Here is a 22,132-nt window from a genome sequence, read left to right as displayed (position 1 = left end):
CCAGTACTTTTCAAGAAAACCTTTTTTTTTCCTCCTGTGACATCTCAGTTGGAGCAACTGCAAATCCAAGAATGATGAGGCTCCACTTGGCAAATGTCTTTCTAGCTAGCTGCAGTGAACACAGCTGTCTGGGAGACTGATACAGTTCTGCTGCTCCCTTGTGGCTTCTGTAGCTTGCTCTCAGCAAAAGATTTGTGTCATGATCATTAGGTTGTTCAATTCCAAATGCATCAGATTGAAATGCAGAATTAAAGATTAATTTTTTTGGCCTGCTAACACTGGGTGTTATGTATGTAAATCTATGTGATGCCTTAGTTTATGATAAGCCTCAGTATACAAATTTAAATATGTACGTCTTATTTCAGACCTGGTTCATACATTTATCTATTTATAAAATAAAATTCCACAGCTGTCTTGGTTTTGTGAAAACATTTGTAAGGTGCCAAGTCTAGAGCAGCCAATTTACCACTACTCCTGGCACACAAACATTATTTTGGTTACATGACATGACCTCTCTGTAATAAAGCATGAAAGTCTAATTTTCACTGCAAGATGAAAGCAGCAAGAGTTGCCGAAAGGATAAAAATGTCTTTCTGTTTATGTAAGTATTTGAAATAGAACCTGTATCTCAATGATGCCTGGTAGCATGCTACTCATGATTGAAGAGAAGATTAATGTTGGATAAGCCTATTGTATTTTAATTTTCTTTGGGCCTGAGTGAGGAATCCTCCATCCCCTGCAAAATCTACATGTTACGTTATCCAGACAGACAGTGAGGGAAAGATGCAAGCTGTTCCAGGTCATGGGAATTAGACAATCATGGGACAGAGGATTCTGTATTAACTTAGGGAAGAACAGAACATGTTGGTTTCTTCTACCAGCAAACTCCAGATGAGGAGCTGGAATCTCCACTGAAGTGCCACAAACATATTGTCACATTCAGAAAGGGTAATTTTCCCCAGCCTTCTGAACTAGGAAATTACTAATTTTGTTTGCTGTTACAGGAGCAATCTGAAATCCTAATCAGACATCCTCCTGCACTTGAAATGTTAGAATATAAAGTGTCTGTTATATCAATTTACATTTTTCGAGAGGCAACAGATCTGCTTTACAATTCAAGTTGTCAAATGTGGAAAAAATTACTTTATTCAAACACAATGGCTTTCACCAAAATAGAACCATCTTGAGGAATAAATCAGTTTAACCACTTTCTTGTTAGTTATATTGCTGTTTCTCATTTACAGGAAAAATGATCAGAAGAAGGACCATAAATCAGCCATTTCAGGGTGATGGGAGGCCTTGTCCGTCTCAGATGGAGCAATTCAAACCCTGTCCAGTAAAACCCTGTTATCGATGGCAATATGGTCAATGGTCTGCATGCAAAGTAGAGGTAAAAGCTGTATGGGATGTTGAAGTACGGAGCTTGTATATCTACTTGTGACGTGCTCAGATACCTGTGTAAAAACACTGTAAAAAATTGCTTCGACCTCTCTTATACAAAAACTAAAGATTTATTCTTAGATTTTATATTTGTAAACCGATATAACAATGTCCTACAGATATTCAAAGTATAAACGTAAAATTTGCTGCCTGAGCAGCATCTTTGCTAATAATTGAAATACTTCTGTTGTAAAAGAATATCTGTGGAAATAGATTGGCATCCTAGAAGAGATCTCCGCTTGAGATACTGTTGTAGTTGCAATTCAAAGGCATAATTAACTCCATACTTTAAGAAATAGTCATAGCAGCCAGCAGAGTTTTTGTTTTGATTTTGTTTGTTTCTTTCAGAAGTAAAGAACAAAGTCTTTTTTATTTAATTTTTTTTTTATTTTTATTTTTCCCCTACTGGAGTGAATACATCATTAAGCAAAAAGTAATGAGAAACAGAGTAACTTGTAGGTCAGATCTAGTCTTTTGGCGCTTGCTTCGGTCCAGCATCCATGTATGTCCTCCTTCCCCAGGATGCTCAATGTGGAGAGGGAACACGAGTAAGGAACATCTCCTGTGTGGTTTTTGATGGATCCATTGAAGATGTTGGCAAAGTAGTAGATGAGGAATTCTGTGGAGAAATAGAGCCTATTATAGATGGTAATAAAAAGATGATACTTGAGGAAACCTGCACTGTCCCTTGTCCAGGTAACAAAGCTATTTGAATAAGTGTTGTATTTCAAGATCGGTTGGGTATCATTACATTTATCAGTGCCTAGCATTAGCCACAGGCAATTAAATCTTTTTCATGTGCTTTACTGGTTGGATTAATCCATCAAATGACCAACAGAGTTACTTTTTGGTAGGGGCTTCATGACAATAAATCAATTAGAAAAAATATCAGGTTTTAAATTTTATAAAAGGCATGTCTCAGTCACAGATTGTACCTAATAAGAATATATTTTTTCACAAAATCTTTTGCAATAAAATTTGTGTTTAACTCTATAAGAAAGGGTGTTGGTTTGCAGCTAAATATTTTCTTTAAGTGCTTAGATCATCTAACATGTTTATTAATACTTTTAAGAGTGGCTAAGAACTTGATGCCTTTTACGGGTGTCTAAGGAGGCTAAGCTAGGAAGTCTTATTTTTTTGTTTAAAGGGGCTATTCCAAAGGAAACTAGTATTTTGGTGTCTGAGAAATGTGCATCTAGCTGTCTAACTTGCTGGATGTGACATGCACTATCGTTGACCTCGTAGGCTTAATCCGAAGGAACTGTTATAAATGATAGGATCCATGACCCTCTTACTGAGAAGGATTAAGAGCCTATAACAGCTGTTTAATTTCCAGTAAAACCCCTCAAGTTCATTTCAAACACTTATTTGTAGAATGTGAAGTATATTGCTGTTGTTCAGTAGAGTCATTAGTGACATATCTTCAGAAGTAGTGATTAACTCCTTCAGTTCTAATGTAGGTCTCATTCCACACCAGTACTCTCTTTTTGCTCTCTTGCAACTCTCCTCTTTCTCAGAATTTTTTCCAGTTCATTTCAGATTGGACTGAAGGTAGTTGCCTCAATAAATAGAAAATAATCAAAAACAGAGAGGCTTCCACCACTGCTTTGTGCACAGCATTCCAATTGCATGATTTTCCCATATTTTTACTTATTAAATTAAAATTGGAAGAATAAAAAGCTTGTAGTTGTTTTCTTGTTAGTCAAACTTATACAAAAAATATAGCAGCTTACTGGTCGCTTTTAAAATTTTGCTGAGCAGGAACCTGTTCTTCAACAATCTCGCATTTAGCCAGCAAGAATAACTGCCCTGTGGGGATGTGCTAATGATGTGCTCCTACTAATGTTTCCAAAAATCACTACTTGTTTTCCTATTATGTATACATCAGTTCTTCAATTATTCATTTCTTCGCATGCTTTCCTAACGTTGGCAAATAAAATTCCTTCATTAATCAGACATCTGGTCAACACAGTACTGATTATATCTGTCATCAGTATAATGCAAGGTAGCATGAATTTTTAATAGCTCTTTCACTGAAATAATGAGAACTAAGAGTTTTATTTATGAGTCTGTGCACAGTCTAATCCCATTTTCTACTGCACTTTTAACAAAATGGCCTCTTTGTGTTGTGCCTCAGATCTTCCTTAAATGTTCTTTAGCCAGTCGTGCTAATTAGTGTCATTAGTATAATTTTATTTTTCAGTTTTACACTATAAGAAAACATTCCACAAATCTCTATTATCCTAACTTGAAATAGCCAGAGCAGACATTTTAATCACCTTCCCATTTCTCTTTCTTGCAAACAATGTTCCAGCAGTTGCTTCTACTGTCTGTTTAGAGAAATTCTGCATGAGGATAAGCAACAATTAATCTTTTTAAAACTAGAGAATGTTTTCTCTTTCTAAGATCAAAGCATTGTGAACAAGAGACATAAATTTGGTGTAAGGCATACAGTGAACAATACCCTAAAATTTACAAAAATCCAAACATTGGGTGGTGTTATTCAGAAATTCAAAATGAGAGTGATCCCATGGGAATGCTACGGGAAACTACCCTGCTTTAGAACAAATAGGCTTTTGTATAATCTTTTTATTACTATTTTCTACTGCACAGACATTCGAGAGTGTCAAAATATTATATTCTCTTCAGTATAAGTCATGTTTAAAAAGAGAATGAAAGGAACTATAAAGAGGGAAAATTAAGAAACCAGATTTGTACAGTTTTTCTAAGACATATTCAGTGCAAAAAACTCTTCACATATGATGGTCATTTATCTTATCAAATTGCTGTTTGACAGGGGACTGTTACTTGAGAGAGTGGTCAGAATGGAGCCTTTGTCAATTAACCTGTGTTAATGGTGAGGATCTTGGTTTTGGAGGGATACAAGTCCGATCTCGGGCTGTGATCATTCAGGAGTTAGAGAATCAGCATCTCTGTCCAGAACAGGCTTTGGAAACAAGACCATGCAATGGTAAGCACCAAAATACTCATAAGGTCACTTCCTGTAAGAAAAAAATACAAAATAATAGTTTTGTTTTCTTTCTGTTCATGGTATCAAATTTAGGCAAATACAGATTTGATAGACGTAGAAATGCCCTTAACTTCTTGTTTTACAGATATCAACTGTAAACAGAAAGCCTTCCAGGTGCTAACCGTCATAGGTTACCACTTTAAACACAATCTTTGGAGAACTGATGATCCTTTTTTAATAATGAAATTTCTATTTATAATATGGGAAAAAATAGTTGCCTTATTTGCTTAATAACATTAATAAAAAGAAATCTTTAAGTTTTTATACATAACCAGATTTAGATTTTTCTCTTCTCTTTGAATTGTTGTTATTGCACGACAATGACATTAAAAAATCTCAGTCACGCATACTGCTGGTACTGGACAAAGTATCTTAGAAATGTCACTTCCTGTACAATGCCAGACAGATCAGGCAAAAAGGAACTTTGTATTTATAAGGGAAGTAAGGTGCAGAAGGACTCCGTGATTTATCCCAGATCATATGAGAGATGTACATCAGAGCTGAGACATGAAGCCAGATGCAGCCTGGGCCACTTCACCAAGCGCTGGAGCATTGGCTGAAGCTCAGTGTTACCAGGAAAGGAACCTGACTCCTGAATGAGTTTTGTGCAACAGATGGGCCACAACCATTATGAGGTTATTGGAAACATCTGTTTTGCCTATTAACTGCATTAGGCTTACTCCACATGCAGGGTGTACAACCACTCTAGTTTGTGTCTGGGACACATCTGGTCTATTCTGTATGTATCCAGTAAGTGGAGGAAACCTTGGAGCCTCCATGTGTGTAATGCACCCTTCTAAGTTTCTGGGTGAAGGTGGGAGGGGCCTACTTAGCCATAAAAGCCATTAAACCTAATGTGTATGGTCTACTGACGAGTGTGGCTGCCACCAGTGGTAGCCTAAAGTCTTGTAATCAGATTTCTTGAAAAGTGAATGTTCTCTGTGTAGATGGACAGTGCTATGAATACAAGTGGATGGCTAGTCCATGGAAGGGATCATCTCGAACCGTGTGGTGCCAAAGGTCAGATGGTTTAAACGTCACAGGTAACTACTCTTTTTATATACACAGAAAAGCCTGGAAAATAGGTGGATAACGTCTTTCCCTAGCAAATGGAAATTATGTTTTTTTAAAGAATCTGCCAAAACCACTTGTTCCTGATATATGAATCAACATGCTGTCTTGAATCATCACACCATTTCTTTTCCAGAATTATGCAGCACGTAATGCAAAAAGTAAACATAAGTATTTATCTTCTCTACTGGACCTGGAATGATCTACGTTGTGGTTTTTTTGTACCATAAACATCTTTACACTTCTAAATCTAGGGTTTAAGATTTCAAGCCTTACAACAAATAGAACTTGTGTGTATTAAAGTTCATTTCAGTGCCTATACAGAGGCAGAGAGATGCAATGATTGATATATGCATGATTGATACTATCATGCATATATTATATATCTCCTTAAAATCACAAAATATCACATTTTAATAAAAGTGCTAATATAGGTTTATTTCTTCACTTCAATGATGTAAACCTATAGCAGGATACTTCAGTGAACAGCTATGGGCTAAGTTTGGGTTTGGGGCAAACCAAAGCACGTCCTTAATGCCAGCCACTGTCAGGTCGGTCACTGGAGGAGAGCCTGGACTGCCAATTCATGGACTGCCAATGCGATACTGCTGGATGGTGGAATCCACCACTACTGTCTGTTGTAACCGTAGATCTAAAACATCAGTGTTATTTTTACAAGTATTTTGAAATAATACTTAGTAGCCCAAAGTCTCTTTTGCAAGTGTGACCTTGTCCTGTAAGAATATTAAAATGCATCGTCTTTACAACGAATGCAACAGGGCATTATCTATGCACCTTGATTGCTTTCTGCTTAGCAAAGATGCTTGTATGGTAGGTAAAACTCTAAGTAAGAATTGTTATTGAAATTAATATATGATATCTGTTAAAGGTCCTACAGGATTTCAAAATAAATATTTCAAAATAAATAGGGTCTTGGTGATTAGGGCTCTGAGGTGTTAAAATCAGAATATATTCATAAATCACAGTCAGTCACATAAAAATAATAGTTTGTTCTGATGCAACTGAATACAGCCATGCAATGAATTCCAGAAAAGACAAGTGTGTGAATATGTATTTGTGGCAGATTTTTCATGACGGGACCTCCTAGGCAGACTAACCTCAGACCTGTATTGTATCTCTTTTTTCAAAGTTTGTTTGTATGGGTTTTTAAAGCTGTGGTAACTTTCTAATTTGAAATGAAGACTACTGGAAAATTCCAGAGAATGTAATCACCAGTTTCCATGAAATGCAAACCTGTATTTTTTTTATATGCTCCTGATAGTTTTCAAGCAAAGCACTTATGTATAACATTCTGCAAGAACTTCTCTGCATGTAGTATACAGTCATGAACCAGATTGTTATTTACATTTGAAAATTTTTTTGAAAGTGGTTTGTATAAACTACAGTATTTAAGAGCTCAAACTGATAGATGCACATACACAATAGATTTAAATAGAGAATACCTATTTTGATCTAGAATCAACCCATATCTCTGATAACTGTGTTTCTTTGCTGCCTTATTGCTGCGTATTTGTCTCTAACTTAATGTATTTTAATTCAGAAATTTATTATGTGTCCTGTTGGTATATTAAGGCCTTTATTTATTTACTTGCATAATATTATTGTGCTGAATAGTTCTTTTTTACTTGAAGGTGTTGTTTCCCATGGGCGATGAGGCAGCTCTTTCCTTCTGCAGCTTCCTTGGATGACTGATATTTTATTACATAGATTCCCACAGGCATGTGCTTTGTATGCTAGGATGTATGATTTTCCGTTTTGGGGGTGGGGAAAAGTTATGGCAACCAGCAGGGTTTTCTTTGTTTTTCATCGGCCACCCCGTTAACACTTGGATCTACGTAACCACATCTAACTGCATCTGCTACAGTGACCAACCTCAGCTATCAGGATTTCATCATCATATCACACCAGTATAAAAATGTTATTAATTTGGGAGATGCAAGATAAGTCATCCTGTAGCAGTATAAATGTTAAACTACGTGATGCATATCCCTCTTCCGTAAGCTGGAAGGAAACCAAGATAGATTCAAACTGATTCTAAATATATTTCAAAGTCATTCTGGCTGAAATGATAGTGAAAGCCTGATTGTGTGTTTTGGTCCATAACAATAACTGCACTGTACATAAAGCTGTAGAAATGAGAACTAGGACTGTATAAAAAGGAAAAAGACTGAAGCCCACTATATCACCAGTATCATGGCATTTCAGTACATGCTTTACTGATAATACTACTTTCCTTTCAAAAAGTCTGTCTTAGACTAGCATGAAGCCTGGCTTCATAAGAGGCAAAGCTGAGGAGCAGCAGAAAACAGGCATCCGTTCATAAACCGGATGAGTAGTTTGTTTTCAGTTTAACAGTCAAAGATACAAATAAAAAAAATGCTTTTATTTTCTTTGTGGTCACAGTTTTAATATATAAGTCATAAGGAGGGCCCTAGAGAACCAAAATCCATTCCTTCAAGCACAACAAAACATTTTGAATGTTTTGAGCAGTCCACCAAAGGGAAAAGCAAAAGATTCACTTGCCAAATATTAGTTCTCTAAAATGCACATGAATGCAAATACATGTGCTGTATCCTTACTCTACCTATAAGAAAATACTTGATACCAATTATCCTTCCCCTTGGAATAAGAGAAGGACTCTTAAATTCAAATTAGCAATAAAATTATCATCCATGGCATACTGTAGCAAGTAATGACATCAGTAACTTCATCAGTGGTGAGGTATTACCATGTCAAAATATGATTTTCTGTCCTACAGGGGGCTGTTTAGTGATGCGCCAACCAGACGCTGACAGGTCATGTAACCCACCGTGCAGCCAACCCCACGCTTACTGCAGTGAGGTATGTGCTACTGCATTGGAGCATAAAACACCCCCGTCAGGGCTTCCCACACATCTCTCTGCATTACAAAGATTCTGCCAGCAAAAAGTAGTTTCAGAGATTTTCCTAAATGTTAATCTGTTAAAATCAACTTCAGACCATTTTCTACCTTTCAATTACATGTTGAATAATCTCTGTTGACTCGGTACAAACCTGCATAAAAATATATGAAGAGGTACTCTCCAGGCTAGCACTCGTCAAAACAGTCTTCTTTTCCAGTCATCCATGTTGTTATGCTTTATGGCTCATGGAAAACCGTGTTTTTCTGCTACACAGTGTAAAACACTTGTTCCCTACAGACTAGAACGTGCAGTTGCGAAGATGGATACACTGAAGTTATGTCCTCCGATGGCACACTCGAACAGTGCACTCTCATCCCAGTGGTGGTGATCCCCACCATGGAGGACAAAAAGGGAGATGTGAAAACCAGTCGAGCTGTGAACCCCACCCAGCCCTCCAGTAACCAGTCAGGACGAGGAAGGACTTGGTTTCTACAGCCTTTTGGGCCAGGTGAAGTCATGCAATGAGCAGTTCTTAATGCTAAGTACTGCTGCAGGGTCTGGCATTTACATTTTTGTGATGCCGAGGAAGAAAAGAAAAACCCTTAAGTGTTCATTTAAGAAGACGGGCATCTGCCCTGACTGAAAACAATGGAAGAGACATAAGCAAACCTGTAGCCTTCTCAGCTCCTCCATCAGTATGTTTAATGAAAGCTTGTATTGCACATTTCCTTTTAATCCCTTCCACCTATTAAAACTCACAGAAGCTATTTGAAATGTAACTTTAGAAGGGAGATGGCTGCAAAGTTGCAAGCCAGGATATTAGATTACGCTGTCTCAACTAGTAATGCCATTGACCGAGGAGTGAAAAGGTAGCGCTGAAGACTGCAGAGGGTAAGGGCTGCTTAAAATTTGCAGCCATAGCATAAATTGTAGGAAAATAATCAGTATAGATATGCTAATGCTTTTCTGCCATATCCACATTGAAACTAATTCATGTTACACAAGAGCTAACCACATTATTGATATTTAGTATAGACATGCTCTAAGTCTCTATAGGCAATATTTGCTTTTATGATGGACCATGTTCTTTAGTGCTGAGCAAGGACTTATGTGCAAGAGTGGCAAGAAATAGAAGACAGTTATCCATCAAAAATACTATAAAGTCCGTCATGTAATCAGATTTCAGTAAATATTTCATGGTACTATTAAGCATTGAGATAAATAAAACTTTAAGTAACAAATTACTTTCACGTAAAGAGATACGACGCTTGTCCAAAATGCTAATTATTTTAAGAGGGCAATTGATTATCTTCATAAGTGTCTTTTAAATCACATAGAGCTAAATATTCTGATACACTTGTGTCTTAGAGTGTTCTTTTCTTTCTAAAGCTTTTATGAATGTTTTTAATCTGAAAATTGAAAACAGTATCCTTACGTGCATAATCCATAAAATGCTGCAAATTGAGAACTACAGCAGTACTTCTGCAGATTAAATCATGTTTGGGTTAGAAATACTTATGTTAGATCCCATTAGTCCTATTAACCGTTATTTGTACTGTGATACTATATTTGATACCTGCAATAAAATTATCTTTACTCTAATAAGTTAATACTTTAATTCACAATAAAAAAAGAAAATTAAGCTTTTCTGGTCCTCCTTTAAAAAACAGCATCTTACCAAATGTGTTATCTTTTACTCATTCTAGCTCACTCCACCTGATAATGCCAGAGGGAGGGTTGTAACAGCCAGAGTGGAGAGAATAAGCAAATGTCAGTCACCTTCAGCTATTTAGGAAAGTGAATGTTCATATGAGCTCAGACATGCTATTTGGAGCAGGGAACAGCTGAGAGATTTCATGAAAACTCACCAATCTTCCAGTAATTCAAGTTAGGAAGGAAACATAGCTCAGCTCAGATAAAAACAACTGCATCCAATAGAACTAATAATTCATTCAGTGACGGTATGAGCAAATGTGGAAGAAAGTGAACATTTTGCACTTGAGATGAGATTTATGCTTGATTTTTTTGAATTCTAGAATTGTGTGACTACTGGAAAGGTTTTGATTTACTTTAGCACAATTATTCCTTTCCTCACAGTTCCTGAGTCTAGATTTAAAATAGTTCTTTCACTGTCTTCAACAAATTTTATTGCAGTTCCAGAAAGAAAGGCATTTAAACTACACTCTTCATGTATCTGTGCTGATGTATTACCCAAAACAGATGCATTTGAGATGCCAGTTCCCTTGTATATGTAGAAATAATCTGTCTGGGGGAATTCAGAAAGCCTGAGTTAGATGCCTGTAGTTGCAAAATATGAATGACCTCATTAACAGAGTTCCCTGCTGTGACAAAAATAAATAAATCCATACACAAGGTAATGCCAGTCTTTTTTTCAAGGAGATAATGCTATTTTAAAATAAACAACCCAAATCCCCTTACATTTACCAATGGAAATAAACCAAGGAGAGAAGAAGCTAACCTATTTAGCAGTACCGAAGTCTGAATTCCTCTCATTCCTACTATCATATCACTGGATACGTCAGGTCAAATCTACTGTTCAGTCCACCTTTAATGGATCAGTTATTTCAGTTATATGAGTTATTATCAGTTATAATGTTTCATTAGGTTGATTAATGTAATGAAGCTAAAATGTTTTGATATTAATTAGTCTTGAACAAGTTGTCCACATGACTGCAAGACTTTGCATTTCTAGAGAACAGAAAGCCTGAACTTAGCTGCATAGCAATACAGAGGGCTGCTGTGAACGTGAGCAAAGTCAGTCTGACTGATTTTTGTTATTAATACATCGTAGAAACATCAACTGCATCAATAATGCCTTTTTGTTCTACAGAGGTATCAGGAAACAATAAGTATTTGGTCAGAAAACTTTTTGCTGTGTTTGATTACATTGAAAATATACATGGATTCATGATATAAAATATTTCCCCTTGTAAATTAAATAATTCAGCTTTTTATATATATACATATATATAATTTTCACTGTTAAGGAGGTGCAACGAGGCTAGCTAACTTCCTGTAAAAGAATGTTTTTGAAAAGCCATTTAGAAATTAGCAAAATGAGTCAGGTAAAAGTAATGAATCCAACAGAATGCACTGACCTTGGGTTGTGACATGCTCGTTTGGGGTTCAGAGCAAAACCCCACAAAGTCATGCTGTTTTTCCTGGGAGAAGCAGGTGCATCTAGGATCAAGGCAAGCAGGAGATGGGATGTATACCTCAGCCTGCTGGGACATCATGTCCAAAATCCAAACTGCACAGGTTGCACATAAATACAGTCCTTATCAACAACAAACAGTATTCTATCTATAAGCGTGGGTTGTCTTTTTTTTTTTTGGGGGGGGGGGGCGTGTATTTCTGCTTTTTCTGTGAGGGGAAGCTGATTTATAACAACACAACTTGCATTTGGCAGGGGAAGAAATTGAAAAATTATTGCTTTATGCAATAGTAAAGTTTGTGTATGCGCAGTTAAGGTATGGATGAGCTAAAACAGGCTAAAGGCATTTAAAAGCATAAATTTAAATAGCAACAAGAATGAAAAATTGAATGAAAATTTACTGGAGCTAGAATGAAAAGTGATGCTAAGAGCATAAATGAGTCCCAGGCTGATAAACTGCCCTGTGATCACACTGACGGATTGTCCGCCACCAGCGGGCCCAGGGGCTGGGTTTCTGGGGGTCTTACTTGCTGCCTCTGCCCCACATCTCGGCTCCATTCAGATTATCCAGACTTCGTCTGAATAGAAGAACACAAGCGCACAGAGAAGCTATTGCTCAGTTGTTTAATACTATTTACTCTTACTAAGCTGTAATTGCTAGTCAATATATTTATTTTGGATTATAAAAGTATTTCTTTAGTATATCAGAACTAATCAACAAGACTAACTCAAACACTACTGACTAACATTCATTCCTTTTAGATGGGAGGCTGAAGACCTGGGTTTATGGTGTAGCTGCTGGTGCATTTGTTTTACTCATCTTTATTGTTTCTATGATCTATCTAGCCTGGTGAGTTCTTTAATTATTTACAAACAAGCAGTCCCACACAGACTGTAATGCAAGAGTTTACATATGCCGCTGTAGAAACTGCAGGCACTTGTGTGAACTGCAGTATTTAATTTTCCATGTCCTTTTGTCCAAGCTCAGATTATTGGACTCTGGTTGTAGTCTAGACAATGGCTAAACACGCCCTCTCCTGAGGTTAGAAGAACTTCTTATACATAGGGGGTAGTTTAGTGTATAGTTCATTTTTACTCAGTTTATCTCTGTTAAGAATTTACTGTGTCCATTATAAATCTCATTGCGTTTGTAGCACAAAATACAGAGAGAAACGGCAAGAAGGAAATTGAGCAATCAGGCAAATTAGATTTTATATTTGGCAGCATATAGAGAGACAGAACCAAAAAAAGTCTGAAAAACTTTCTTGTTTTTCATACGTGAAATAATGTTTCATTGAAAAATCTTAGTGCATGTGAAAACAAAGATTTTTTTGCAAGAACAAGTCACCTTTGAGAATGCTCTCCCTGAAGTTTTCTAGGTCCTGTTTGGAATTTCTGATCCAAATGGCTGCGTGGGTGGAAGGTGAGGGACGAGTGGTCACACGCATCAGTCTCTTGGCTGTACTGCATTAGTAAACATTTAGGGGGCTTCTGGATTTGTTTGGGTTTTAGTATACTTTCCCCACAATCTCACTTCTGTACAAGTAAGGAATAAAATCTTTTTTTTTTAAGGAAAAGAAAATCCATTAGCATACAACTCCACCACAGATTCTTCGGACTGGAATCTGTGGCCACTGCAAGCCACTGTAACAACTGGTTTGGTAACAATGAATTAGATTTGGGAAGCCTGAGTGACATAGCTGAGAGAAGATTTTGGACGAGACTGAGGATGAACAGGCCTCATTTAAAGAAATGCTTATATTACACTCCGAAAGAAGACAAGAACTAAAGCATGCATAAACATGCATTTTCCTTTGGCTTGCTAATTTTTTAAAGTTATATCAAATGGATTGGAAATACTGGTGGATTAAAATCTAATTCAAGGCTAGACAGGGAATGGTTATGGCTAACAACCATATCACTGCTATTTATGACTGGTTTGATTATAACATCTAGAATTAATGGTAGTCATTCCAGAAAGTGTAATGACATAAAACTAATCAAAAGATGGAACTTTCTTGTGGAAACCCTTGATGTGTCAAAAGAGGTTAAGATTTGAGTCATATAATTTAAAAGAACCTGATTGCAGCTTTGATACATGACCAAATACTGCACTGCAGGCTCTGGGTTCTTCTGAAAACTGACTGATCTTGCAGAATTACCTGCCAAGGATTTCATCAAGTCACATCAGTGCCGTAACAGCCTATTTCTGAACAACTGAGCTTTGAATTAGATGTTGCTTTGGGTTGGTAAAGAGACAATTACTGATCCAAGTGAAGGTTTTAGGCTTATAGCTTTTACAAATGAACACCCAAATGCATTCTTAAAAAAAACCACACTCATCTCTCATTTAAGTCTGAAATCCATCTTTGCTATCTTATTAGTTCCTTGTTCTATTTACAAATTATCTTATTGTTTCAGCAAAAAGCCAAAGAAGCCCCAGAGAAGGCAGAACAACCGACTGAAACCTTTAACCTTGGCTTATGATGGAGATGCAGATATGTAAACTATAACTTCTGATGGTGACAAATGGAGTCTAAATTAATGGATTGAAATCAGAAGGTACCCAAAGCCACAGGGATTTTCTATGGAGTGGATTAAGTGTTTTGACTTTTTCTTTTTTGTAACTGCACCATAGATAAAGAAGGATGGATTTCATAATGCCTACAGATATTCAAGGTATTATTGCTTTACTTTAGACCATCAACACTGAGAAATCTGGCAGAATCACATTAATGGAAGCTGCAGCTGGAGATTTGTGGTCTTTCCTCAATCTTACAAACTATAAGCACCACTTCTGTCTTCAGAATACTGTAGCTGACGTAATATTAACAGTTGGAAGCCCCTGCAACATTAACCAAGTATAATCAGTACGCATGAAGAGTTTGTACCAAGCTGTCTATGACTCTTTACATCCAAGCATAACAACATATATACTCAGTTGAACCATATGTATTACTCTATCAGATTATATACTTGTTAAAGAGCATTTTAGCGCTTAGTACAATATTAACATTTAACTGGGATTAACCTACTGAGCAAGTTCAACAGTTTGCCAGTTGATGATAACTTGTGTTAACCTGCATTTCAGAGGGCAATGACTCACTTGCAAAATTCTGTCCTGTTATCTCTCCAAAGTATAAAGGCCTCGCGTACATCCAGAAAGGAGGCATTCTCAGATTCAGTATTTTCTAGCGGTTGCTGTCTGGAAAAAGAATACCCATTGTAAATGTTACAATACGTTTCTACTTTCTCTAACTCAAAACTGTTGCCTGCATCTTTTTTGCTACATGTAAGGCAAATTTTTGCACTATATTAGTGCAGCATGATATGCACTTAACTAGTATTGCCATAGAAACTGCCTCTTTTCAGAAAGGATGATGATGTATCTTGTACAAGGAGTGTCAAGTCAAGCAGACAGGTCTTGAATCCTGAAGAGAGTAGCGTTCGGTTTGGACTGCGGCTGGATGGAATCGGCTAACGACGTGTACTGTACGCACCGTTCCTTGTCACAGCGGCCATTTGTAGTCTATATCATGGCAGTAATACAAGTGTCTAGTTTCTCGCCCCGTCTACCTATACTGGTATAGATTGTCCTGCTGGTTTCTAATTGTACTTTGAAGGCTGTTTATGACTAGATTTTTTATATTTGTTAACTTTGCTAGAAAAAAAAAAGAAAAGAAAAAGAAAAGTGGTTGCCCTGTAATCCTGAGTGACATATTTACTGTCTAAAAAGGTATTCTGATTGTTTGTTCAACTAAAATGAAATGGTTTTGCTTTTTCTTTTTTCCCTTCTGCTAGTGAGAGCTTTTTCACTGTTGCTGACAGTGCAATACTCAGAGCCCTTCTGTCTTTTTTAATTAGGATAATTGGATAGACTCTTTTAATTATTCAGTTAAACTCTTGAGTGTGCTGGCAAGTAAACAATATGATCAATAGTTCTGCCATTTTAATACTCATGACTTTTTAAAAAATTCTGGCATTATAAAACTCACTGTTAACCTCTTTCCGTGCTTATGGCTTTTCAGTGTTACACTTGAAGCTCATTGACTTGCCAGTGTATCTACATGCCTGTTACAGATGTGATTCATGACCTGAGAAGGGTTATTCTCATCAAATGGCTTCTGTGTGTAGCCTGAACATATAAGTGACTGTGCCACTACTAAGCAATACAAAACTTTATCAGGCAACCTCTCAAAAATTAATTGTTATATAAAATTCAATATTAGGTTCTCAGGTCTTTTTTATAACCTAAACCATTTCTGCCTATTCATCATGCTATTTACTCAAGAAGCACCAGTTTTTGCACTCTGAATAAAACTGTAGCTTTGCAATCTTTGGCCCAGATCCACTGAAATCGGCGACAAGCCTCTCACGGACATCAATAGGTAACAACAGTTCTTCAGAATACCTACTTTTTTCCATGTAGAATAATTCTTGGAACCAATGTGCATTTTGTGAATGTTCAAGAGAAGGTTATGGTCCTACTTTAGCTTAGCTATCTTATATTACCAGTGTGGTGTTACTGCATCAAGAAAATGACCTTCCCTCCCACTGCGTAAGTATTCCCCAGATGGGAGTGATGGCAGAGAGGAACAATTGTAACAATCTTTTGTACAGGTTTAGTTTCTCATTTTATTCCTTGATCTGGCCACAGCTGGTGAAGTGCCATGGCCTCCTGCTACAGCAGTGGTTCATTCATATATGTGTTGCCGGACTGGGGGCTTCAGTCTTACATCGTTTTGTAAAGATCCATAGGAAAAAAACAAATCTTGATGATTTTAATTACTTCAGCATTCTTGGGTAGAAAACAAGGAAAACCTAGTTGATTCCTATTTTGTCAGACATACAAAAAGTAATGTGGAAAAGTCATAAAGTTTTAAAGCATGATAACTCATGTGGATACATAAAGTTTAGTCACAATTTGTGTACTTTTAAAAGTCTGATTCTGTGTTGTCAAATAGTATTGGCCAATAGGGAATTGAGGGAACAGGGTTTCTTTCATTGGCAATGAGTCAACTTTATTTATTATACTGGCTGGTATAATAACAGCAGGAACTGTTGCCTAGTTCTTGCCTTGAAGACTTTTATGTCCTAAATCTAAGAATTTAATGAGTTGAAGTTAAAGGTATGCCATCTCCTTTTTCTCCCTATAGAAAATGGACAAACGAAGAAAGAAATAGGAGGGATTTTAAAGTATATTTGGCCTTTGCAATCCATGCAAGTATTTTAGTGTGCGTTACACTTCATAGCCAGTCAGTGAATTCTGCTGGTGCACATCGGCATCATGCTAATGCTGCGTTTAAAATCGAGAGTGCATTTTCATTATTATTTTTTTTATGAACAAAGTGCACGGAAATTTGAAGCCAGAATGGCTTCCCTCGTTATTAAGAAAAAAATACTAGGCTATAAGGAGGGCTGAAATTTTATGTAAAGCTAAAAGTTGCAAAGGTCATTAAGCCCTTTAGCATTGAAACAGAAAAAAAATAATAGGTGAATTACCGGCATAGAATGAAAAGCCTTTTGCTTTAAAAATCAGAGTGCTTCTACAAATCCAGTGCCTAAAGCAGCCACTACCGTAGATGGTTAGTTTGTGAAAGTAACGTTTCCAGTGATCAAATAAACCATTCAGAAAATAGCAAGGTAGACATTTTCCTGTTGATGTGGTGGTTTGTATTTTCCTTTTTAAATCTGTAGTTTCTAGATTACTGTGTCTGCTTTGAGTCCTGGAGCAGTTCCTTTTTGAAGCTTTGATGCAACGGCACAAGCTTGTCTATATTTGGTATAAAGCATCAATTTTGAAACTCCCTTCCTCCTGCGAAAATGTGATAAAGTTTGTTTTCCAATATTACAATCCGAAGAGACCAATTTAAAAACTCTGTGTATAAATCACTGTAAAATATACCTTGAATGAAATGGAAATCTGTCTTTTTACCTTTATGTAAATTGTGCTCACCCAAAGTTAAGAGTTTATTTTGCCTAACTTAATTTACTTGAATATTTATTTTGTAGAACGAGGAGGCAGCTGTTTGAGGAATGTTTACCTTTTTTTTGTTAATGTTAATTTGTAAATTGTGTAATGCATTTTTATTTTTTAAATTATGTATATTTCTTTTTTAATGCACAAAATGTTTACGTACAACTACCGCAGATTTGTGTATATTGTCACTAAGCTTTATTGAGTTAATACAGATGACGTGAAAATGTAACAAATCTTACATTTTCATCTGGGTTATTTTTACATAACTGATGTACTGCTGACAATAAATATAAACACAAAATCATTTAATGTCTTTTTTTAATAGATGTAGTATACTATGATGGGATAGAGTAACAATAAAAGCCAGATCCCTAAAATATGACAACCTTTTAATTAGTCTCTTTTTTGGAAAGAAATTAGCAAACATATTATTGTTAAAAGTTAGTATTTCTCTTTAAAAAGAAATAAAAATACTTTCTGATATGATGGTTACTCTCAAAGTCTGTTGCTACAGCCCTTGTTTACATAGAAGTTTACAATGTGTATTTAATTGATTGATAAATATCCAATAAATGCAATATATCAAGGGTATTTTAAATTTTCTTCCTTGGTTGCCATTTTTAGGTCAGAAAAGCCAACCCATTTGTGGAGAATAAGGGGTGGATCAAGATCCCACTGAAATACACCTGTTCACTTCAGTGAAGTTGAGTCTGTCCCTGTCCCTAAACGAGAAGAAACAGGGAGCAAATCCTCCAAATAATAAACAACCATGCCCAATGCAATCAATAAAATTGTCATTTACATCCCAGTTGTTGAATAAGCATTATCAAACTTACTCTAATTTCTTCTAGAATCAATAATTTGTTCTACCTAAGAAAAAAAAGTGACTCCACAGTTTTTTCATAACTGCTTGTGTTCTGTCTCTGTGCTCTTCAAAACTTATTTTTTCATGTCCTTTTCTGCAGTGTATATTTACACACCAGTTCATAGGGTTTTGTCCAACTTCAGTAATTATTACCGCCCCAGTAACGCTTCCAGGCTAACCCTTAAAAGGTTTAAACCCAATTTTGAGAGCACACAACTCTATTTTAGAGGCATTTCAGGAATTTCAGAGGTACCTCCTACCTACGTTTTCTCCTCCTGGAATCCACAGTAAAGTAACAGAAGCATTGGATTTGTCTTCCCACCTGCAATTTAATAGAGAAATTTTTTAGATCATTTAAAGTTGTTTAATTCAGTACAGGCAGAATTCTACAAACTGTTAAAAAAGATACTTGAGATAATAAAATTAAAATTCTTATTTAAACTCTGCAGAAGAGAATTACCTATGGTACGCTAATGAAGACCATATCATATTTGCATTCAGTAAAGAAAACTTACGGTAGGACTTTGGCAATTGGTTGTGAAACTTCTAGAGCAATGGCTTACAGATTGGGAAATATAGTCTTTATTTAAAAAAAATATTAGGAGAATATGATTTTCCAACACAAGTATAATGAAAGGAGATAAACAGAGCGGTAAATCAAGAGGCTTAGACAAGCCTTGTAAATATTTTAGCCGCCTAGTAATGTGAAGATCCACAGTATTAGGTCTAGAAAATTATCGTGCTGAAATGGTAGTGAGCTTAAGCAGCCATTCAGGATCTGCTTGGCATCACTGAGCACAATCTGGCTACAGAAATGGTTATTTCTGAATCTTCTGGTTGTTTTCTTTGACACAGTAAAGCCAAATGTCAATCCAAAAGCAGCTAATGACCAGGCAGATGAACAAATAATTTGCACTTTTTTCAGGGGGGTGGAGGTCTGGAGTGTGGAGCTCTCAGTATCTGCTAGCCTGATTGTTTATTTTGCAGCAGAGGGAGCAGGTGACTCATTTTGCCTGCCTTCATTTGGGCAGTGCCCCTGGCCATGGACGAGCTTGTCCTGTGGTGACAGGCTGGTGAAGCATCTCCTACACCCTTTTGAAAACTGACATCTTTGCTAAGTCCTGCTTGATCTGAAAGGTTGCAAGGCTTACTGTGAGGCACACCACCGTCAGTGACGTTTGGCAGGTGCCATTGCTCTTTCTGTTTGCCATCAGGCAACTTTGCACTGGGAGAGGATTGAGCCTTGTAAGAACACGGTGGTCTCAGAGCGGCGGATTGTTAACACCAATCTGCTGGTACCCACACGTGGCAGTGCTTTAAGTGGACCCTTCCAGCCTGATGTATAAACCATTTCTGGTATTAATAGTCTGACTTGCCTTGACATGCCTTGGATGCTACCTAATCCTGCTGGTCCCGGTCTGGTTAGGTAACGGCTCTGCCGAAAAGGAGGTGGGGGTGTGGATCCTGGTGGACAACACACTGACCGTGACTCAGCTGCAGACCCTGGCAATGAGGGAGGCAACCACATGCAGGGCTGCATTGGCGAAAGCTTGAAGGACGTGGTTAGTCCCCTCCCAAGCCCTCATAAGGCTCTGTTGGGAGCTCTATGTCTGGTTTGCTTTTCCCTTTGGGTAAGGGAAAAAGGCCTTCAATTTGCCACTCTGGTGAAGCTAAAACCTAGCCACAGGATCATAATCCATGATCGTAGCTACTGTTGTTTTCCACATTCAAAGAAATCACATTTCAAACAGTTCAAGTTTGAACCTGTTTAATTATTACTGTGCATTTATGTATTTAGAAATCCTTTGTCTTTTTAGAGAAAATAAGATTTTTTTTTTATTTTTAGAGAAAATAAGATAAGAAAATAAGATAAGAAAATAAGAACGTCTTTTTATACATGAGGGGTTGGTGGCACATATGATTTAATATTTTGTGGGTTGTATTCAGAACCTAGTCCTGAATTCTAAGTCTATTAGAATCATATTCTGAAATTGAGATTATAAAAATAATGAGGTTTTTTTATTTTCAAAAATACCCTTCATAGTGTCATTATATTTCTTTAAAATGACAGAATTTTACTTGTTTGATTCTCAATAAATATCAGATCAGTTTTGCTTAGATTACGAATAAAAAAATGTGTCATCACGAATTGAGTGTTGGATTTGAAAGCAAGTCTATATTTTTTTCCTTCCTTTAACAATTATAAAAACTTAAGTCCTTTCTTACCTATACATGTCAAAATGTGACTTAAATCTCAGCTTTTTCATTGTTCCCAGTGCTGTTCATTGAGATGCTTACGTAGAAATAGCAACATAATTTGAATCCATGATCAGAATTCAGTTAAGAGTTCTGTGAATGTCCAGTATTGACAGATTCTTTTTAACGTGCTTCCTAATGAAGTCCTACAAAAACCTATCCCAAACTGAACCCAAACTTATTTACACAACTTGTATCAAAGAAAAAAATATTAAAACTGTCACAGAAAAACAAAGGAAGGGTGAGACTTTGTGTCTTGCTTTCATACTCTAAACCTGATTCCCTTAATAGCTTTCTTCTTGTGCCCCCATTGTGTCTTGGTGTTTGAAGCAAATGCCAGATTTTATCCTTACCTGGAACTTTTCCGATTTGCACTGACTGCTGTCATAGCCTTAATTCTCTTTTGATGTGTCTCTTAAGATCATGGTTAGACAACAATAGTTACCAGTTGACAACTTACAGGTATTTGAAGGCATGCTGTCAAAAGCAAAAATATGCATACTTAAAATGTTAATTTTGAGACTGAAATAATTTGTTTCCTCTCTTCATGCAACCAGAGCTGCAGCTATATATTTGGAAACCTTGAAAATAACTAATTCTACATATTTCAGGTTCAGTCACACCATTCTACTGCTGTTACTTTACACTTTTCTCTACCGTTCCCTTGCTATACTCATTTTGTTTTAATTTTCATTGTACAAACATAGTAAGGGCTGTCTCCTCTGTGTGTACAGAACCTGACTGTGATATGACAATAAACAATTATTAACAGAAGCTCAAATACTCAGTATCTATTATTTTTCCAAGAATTCTGGGATAAAAGCTTGGCGGACTAGCTTGGAAATATTCTCTATTTGTGAAGTCGCTGAAGAGTAAATGATCACAGAAGTCAAACAAAAGCTCTCTTCCCACGAGCAGCTCCATGGCAGGAGGTTATGTATTCATATTTCTTATTTCTGAATGTTACCCTAAACACACAGGGATTTATAAGCTCTACTAACAACTTAAAATCATCGGTAGTACAGTTGATATCAAGGTGTATTTAAAACAATTTATCAGAGATGTGTAGCATTATACATGTGATGATAACACAGAGCTGAGTTTCAGCTTTGGATCTCATTTTTAGTTATGATATTCCACAAAAGAAATTTTCAGCCCTCAATTTGATTTGAACCAACATAATAGAGACTAAGACACCCCACATACTCGGTATTGAAGAATAATTCTTCTCAGAAGCAGCTCTGCTCCTTTTCAACCAGAGGGCTGAAAACACACAACCTGCATCTCCAGGGGGGTGAGCAGGCCATGCAAGTCCTTGCATCTTTCCCTCACTGATTTCTTCTGCAATGACCAGGCTCTTTTAGGCACTGTCATGGTTTAACCACCGCCAGCAACTAGGACCACGCAGCTG

General features: G+C 36.7%; 1 protein-coding gene and 1 long non-coding RNA gene across 2 annotated transcripts in view; one reads left to right on the top strand and one right to left on the bottom strand.

The window, feature by feature from the left end:
• The window catches only part of THSD7A (thrombospondin type 1 domain containing 7A), a 295,731-nt gene extending 276,999 nt beyond the window's left edge, over positions 1-18,732 (top strand). The window contains exons 23-30 of the mRNA XM_063324919.1: positions 1,245-1,390; positions 1,962-2,136; positions 4,238-4,411; positions 5,419-5,514; positions 8,322-8,404; positions 8,743-8,953; positions 12,383-12,470; positions 14,042-18,732. Of these exons, the coding sequence (XP_063180989.1) occupies positions 1,245-1,390; positions 1,962-2,136; positions 4,238-4,411; positions 5,419-5,514; positions 8,322-8,404; positions 8,743-8,953; positions 12,383-12,470; positions 14,042-14,126 (1,058 nt within the window). The 3' untranslated portion in view covers positions 14,127-18,732. The remainder of the gene's footprint in view (positions 1-1,244; positions 1,391-1,961; positions 2,137-4,237; positions 4,412-5,418; positions 5,515-8,321; positions 8,405-8,742; positions 8,954-12,382; positions 12,471-14,041) is intronic.
• LOC134511258 (uncharacterized) lies at positions 14,752-21,476 on the bottom strand. The gene is made up of 3 exons (XR_010069833.1): positions 21,075-21,476; positions 18,726-18,787; positions 14,752-14,825 (listed from the first exon to the last, which is right to left on the bottom strand). It is a non-coding gene; the product is annotated as an uncharacterized LOC134511258 (long non-coding RNA).
• Positions 21,477-22,132: the final 656 nt, after the last annotated feature.

This window comes from Chroicocephalus ridibundus, chromosome 2, assembly GCF_963924245.1.
Source record: "Chroicocephalus ridibundus chromosome 2, bChrRid1.1, whole genome shotgun sequence".
In the NCBI taxonomy this organism is placed as follows: Eukaryota; Metazoa; Chordata; class Aves; order Charadriiformes; family Laridae; genus Chroicocephalus; species Chroicocephalus ridibundus.
Note: the sequence above shows the minus strand (reverse complement) of the source record. Positions and strands in the feature narration are given on the sequence as shown.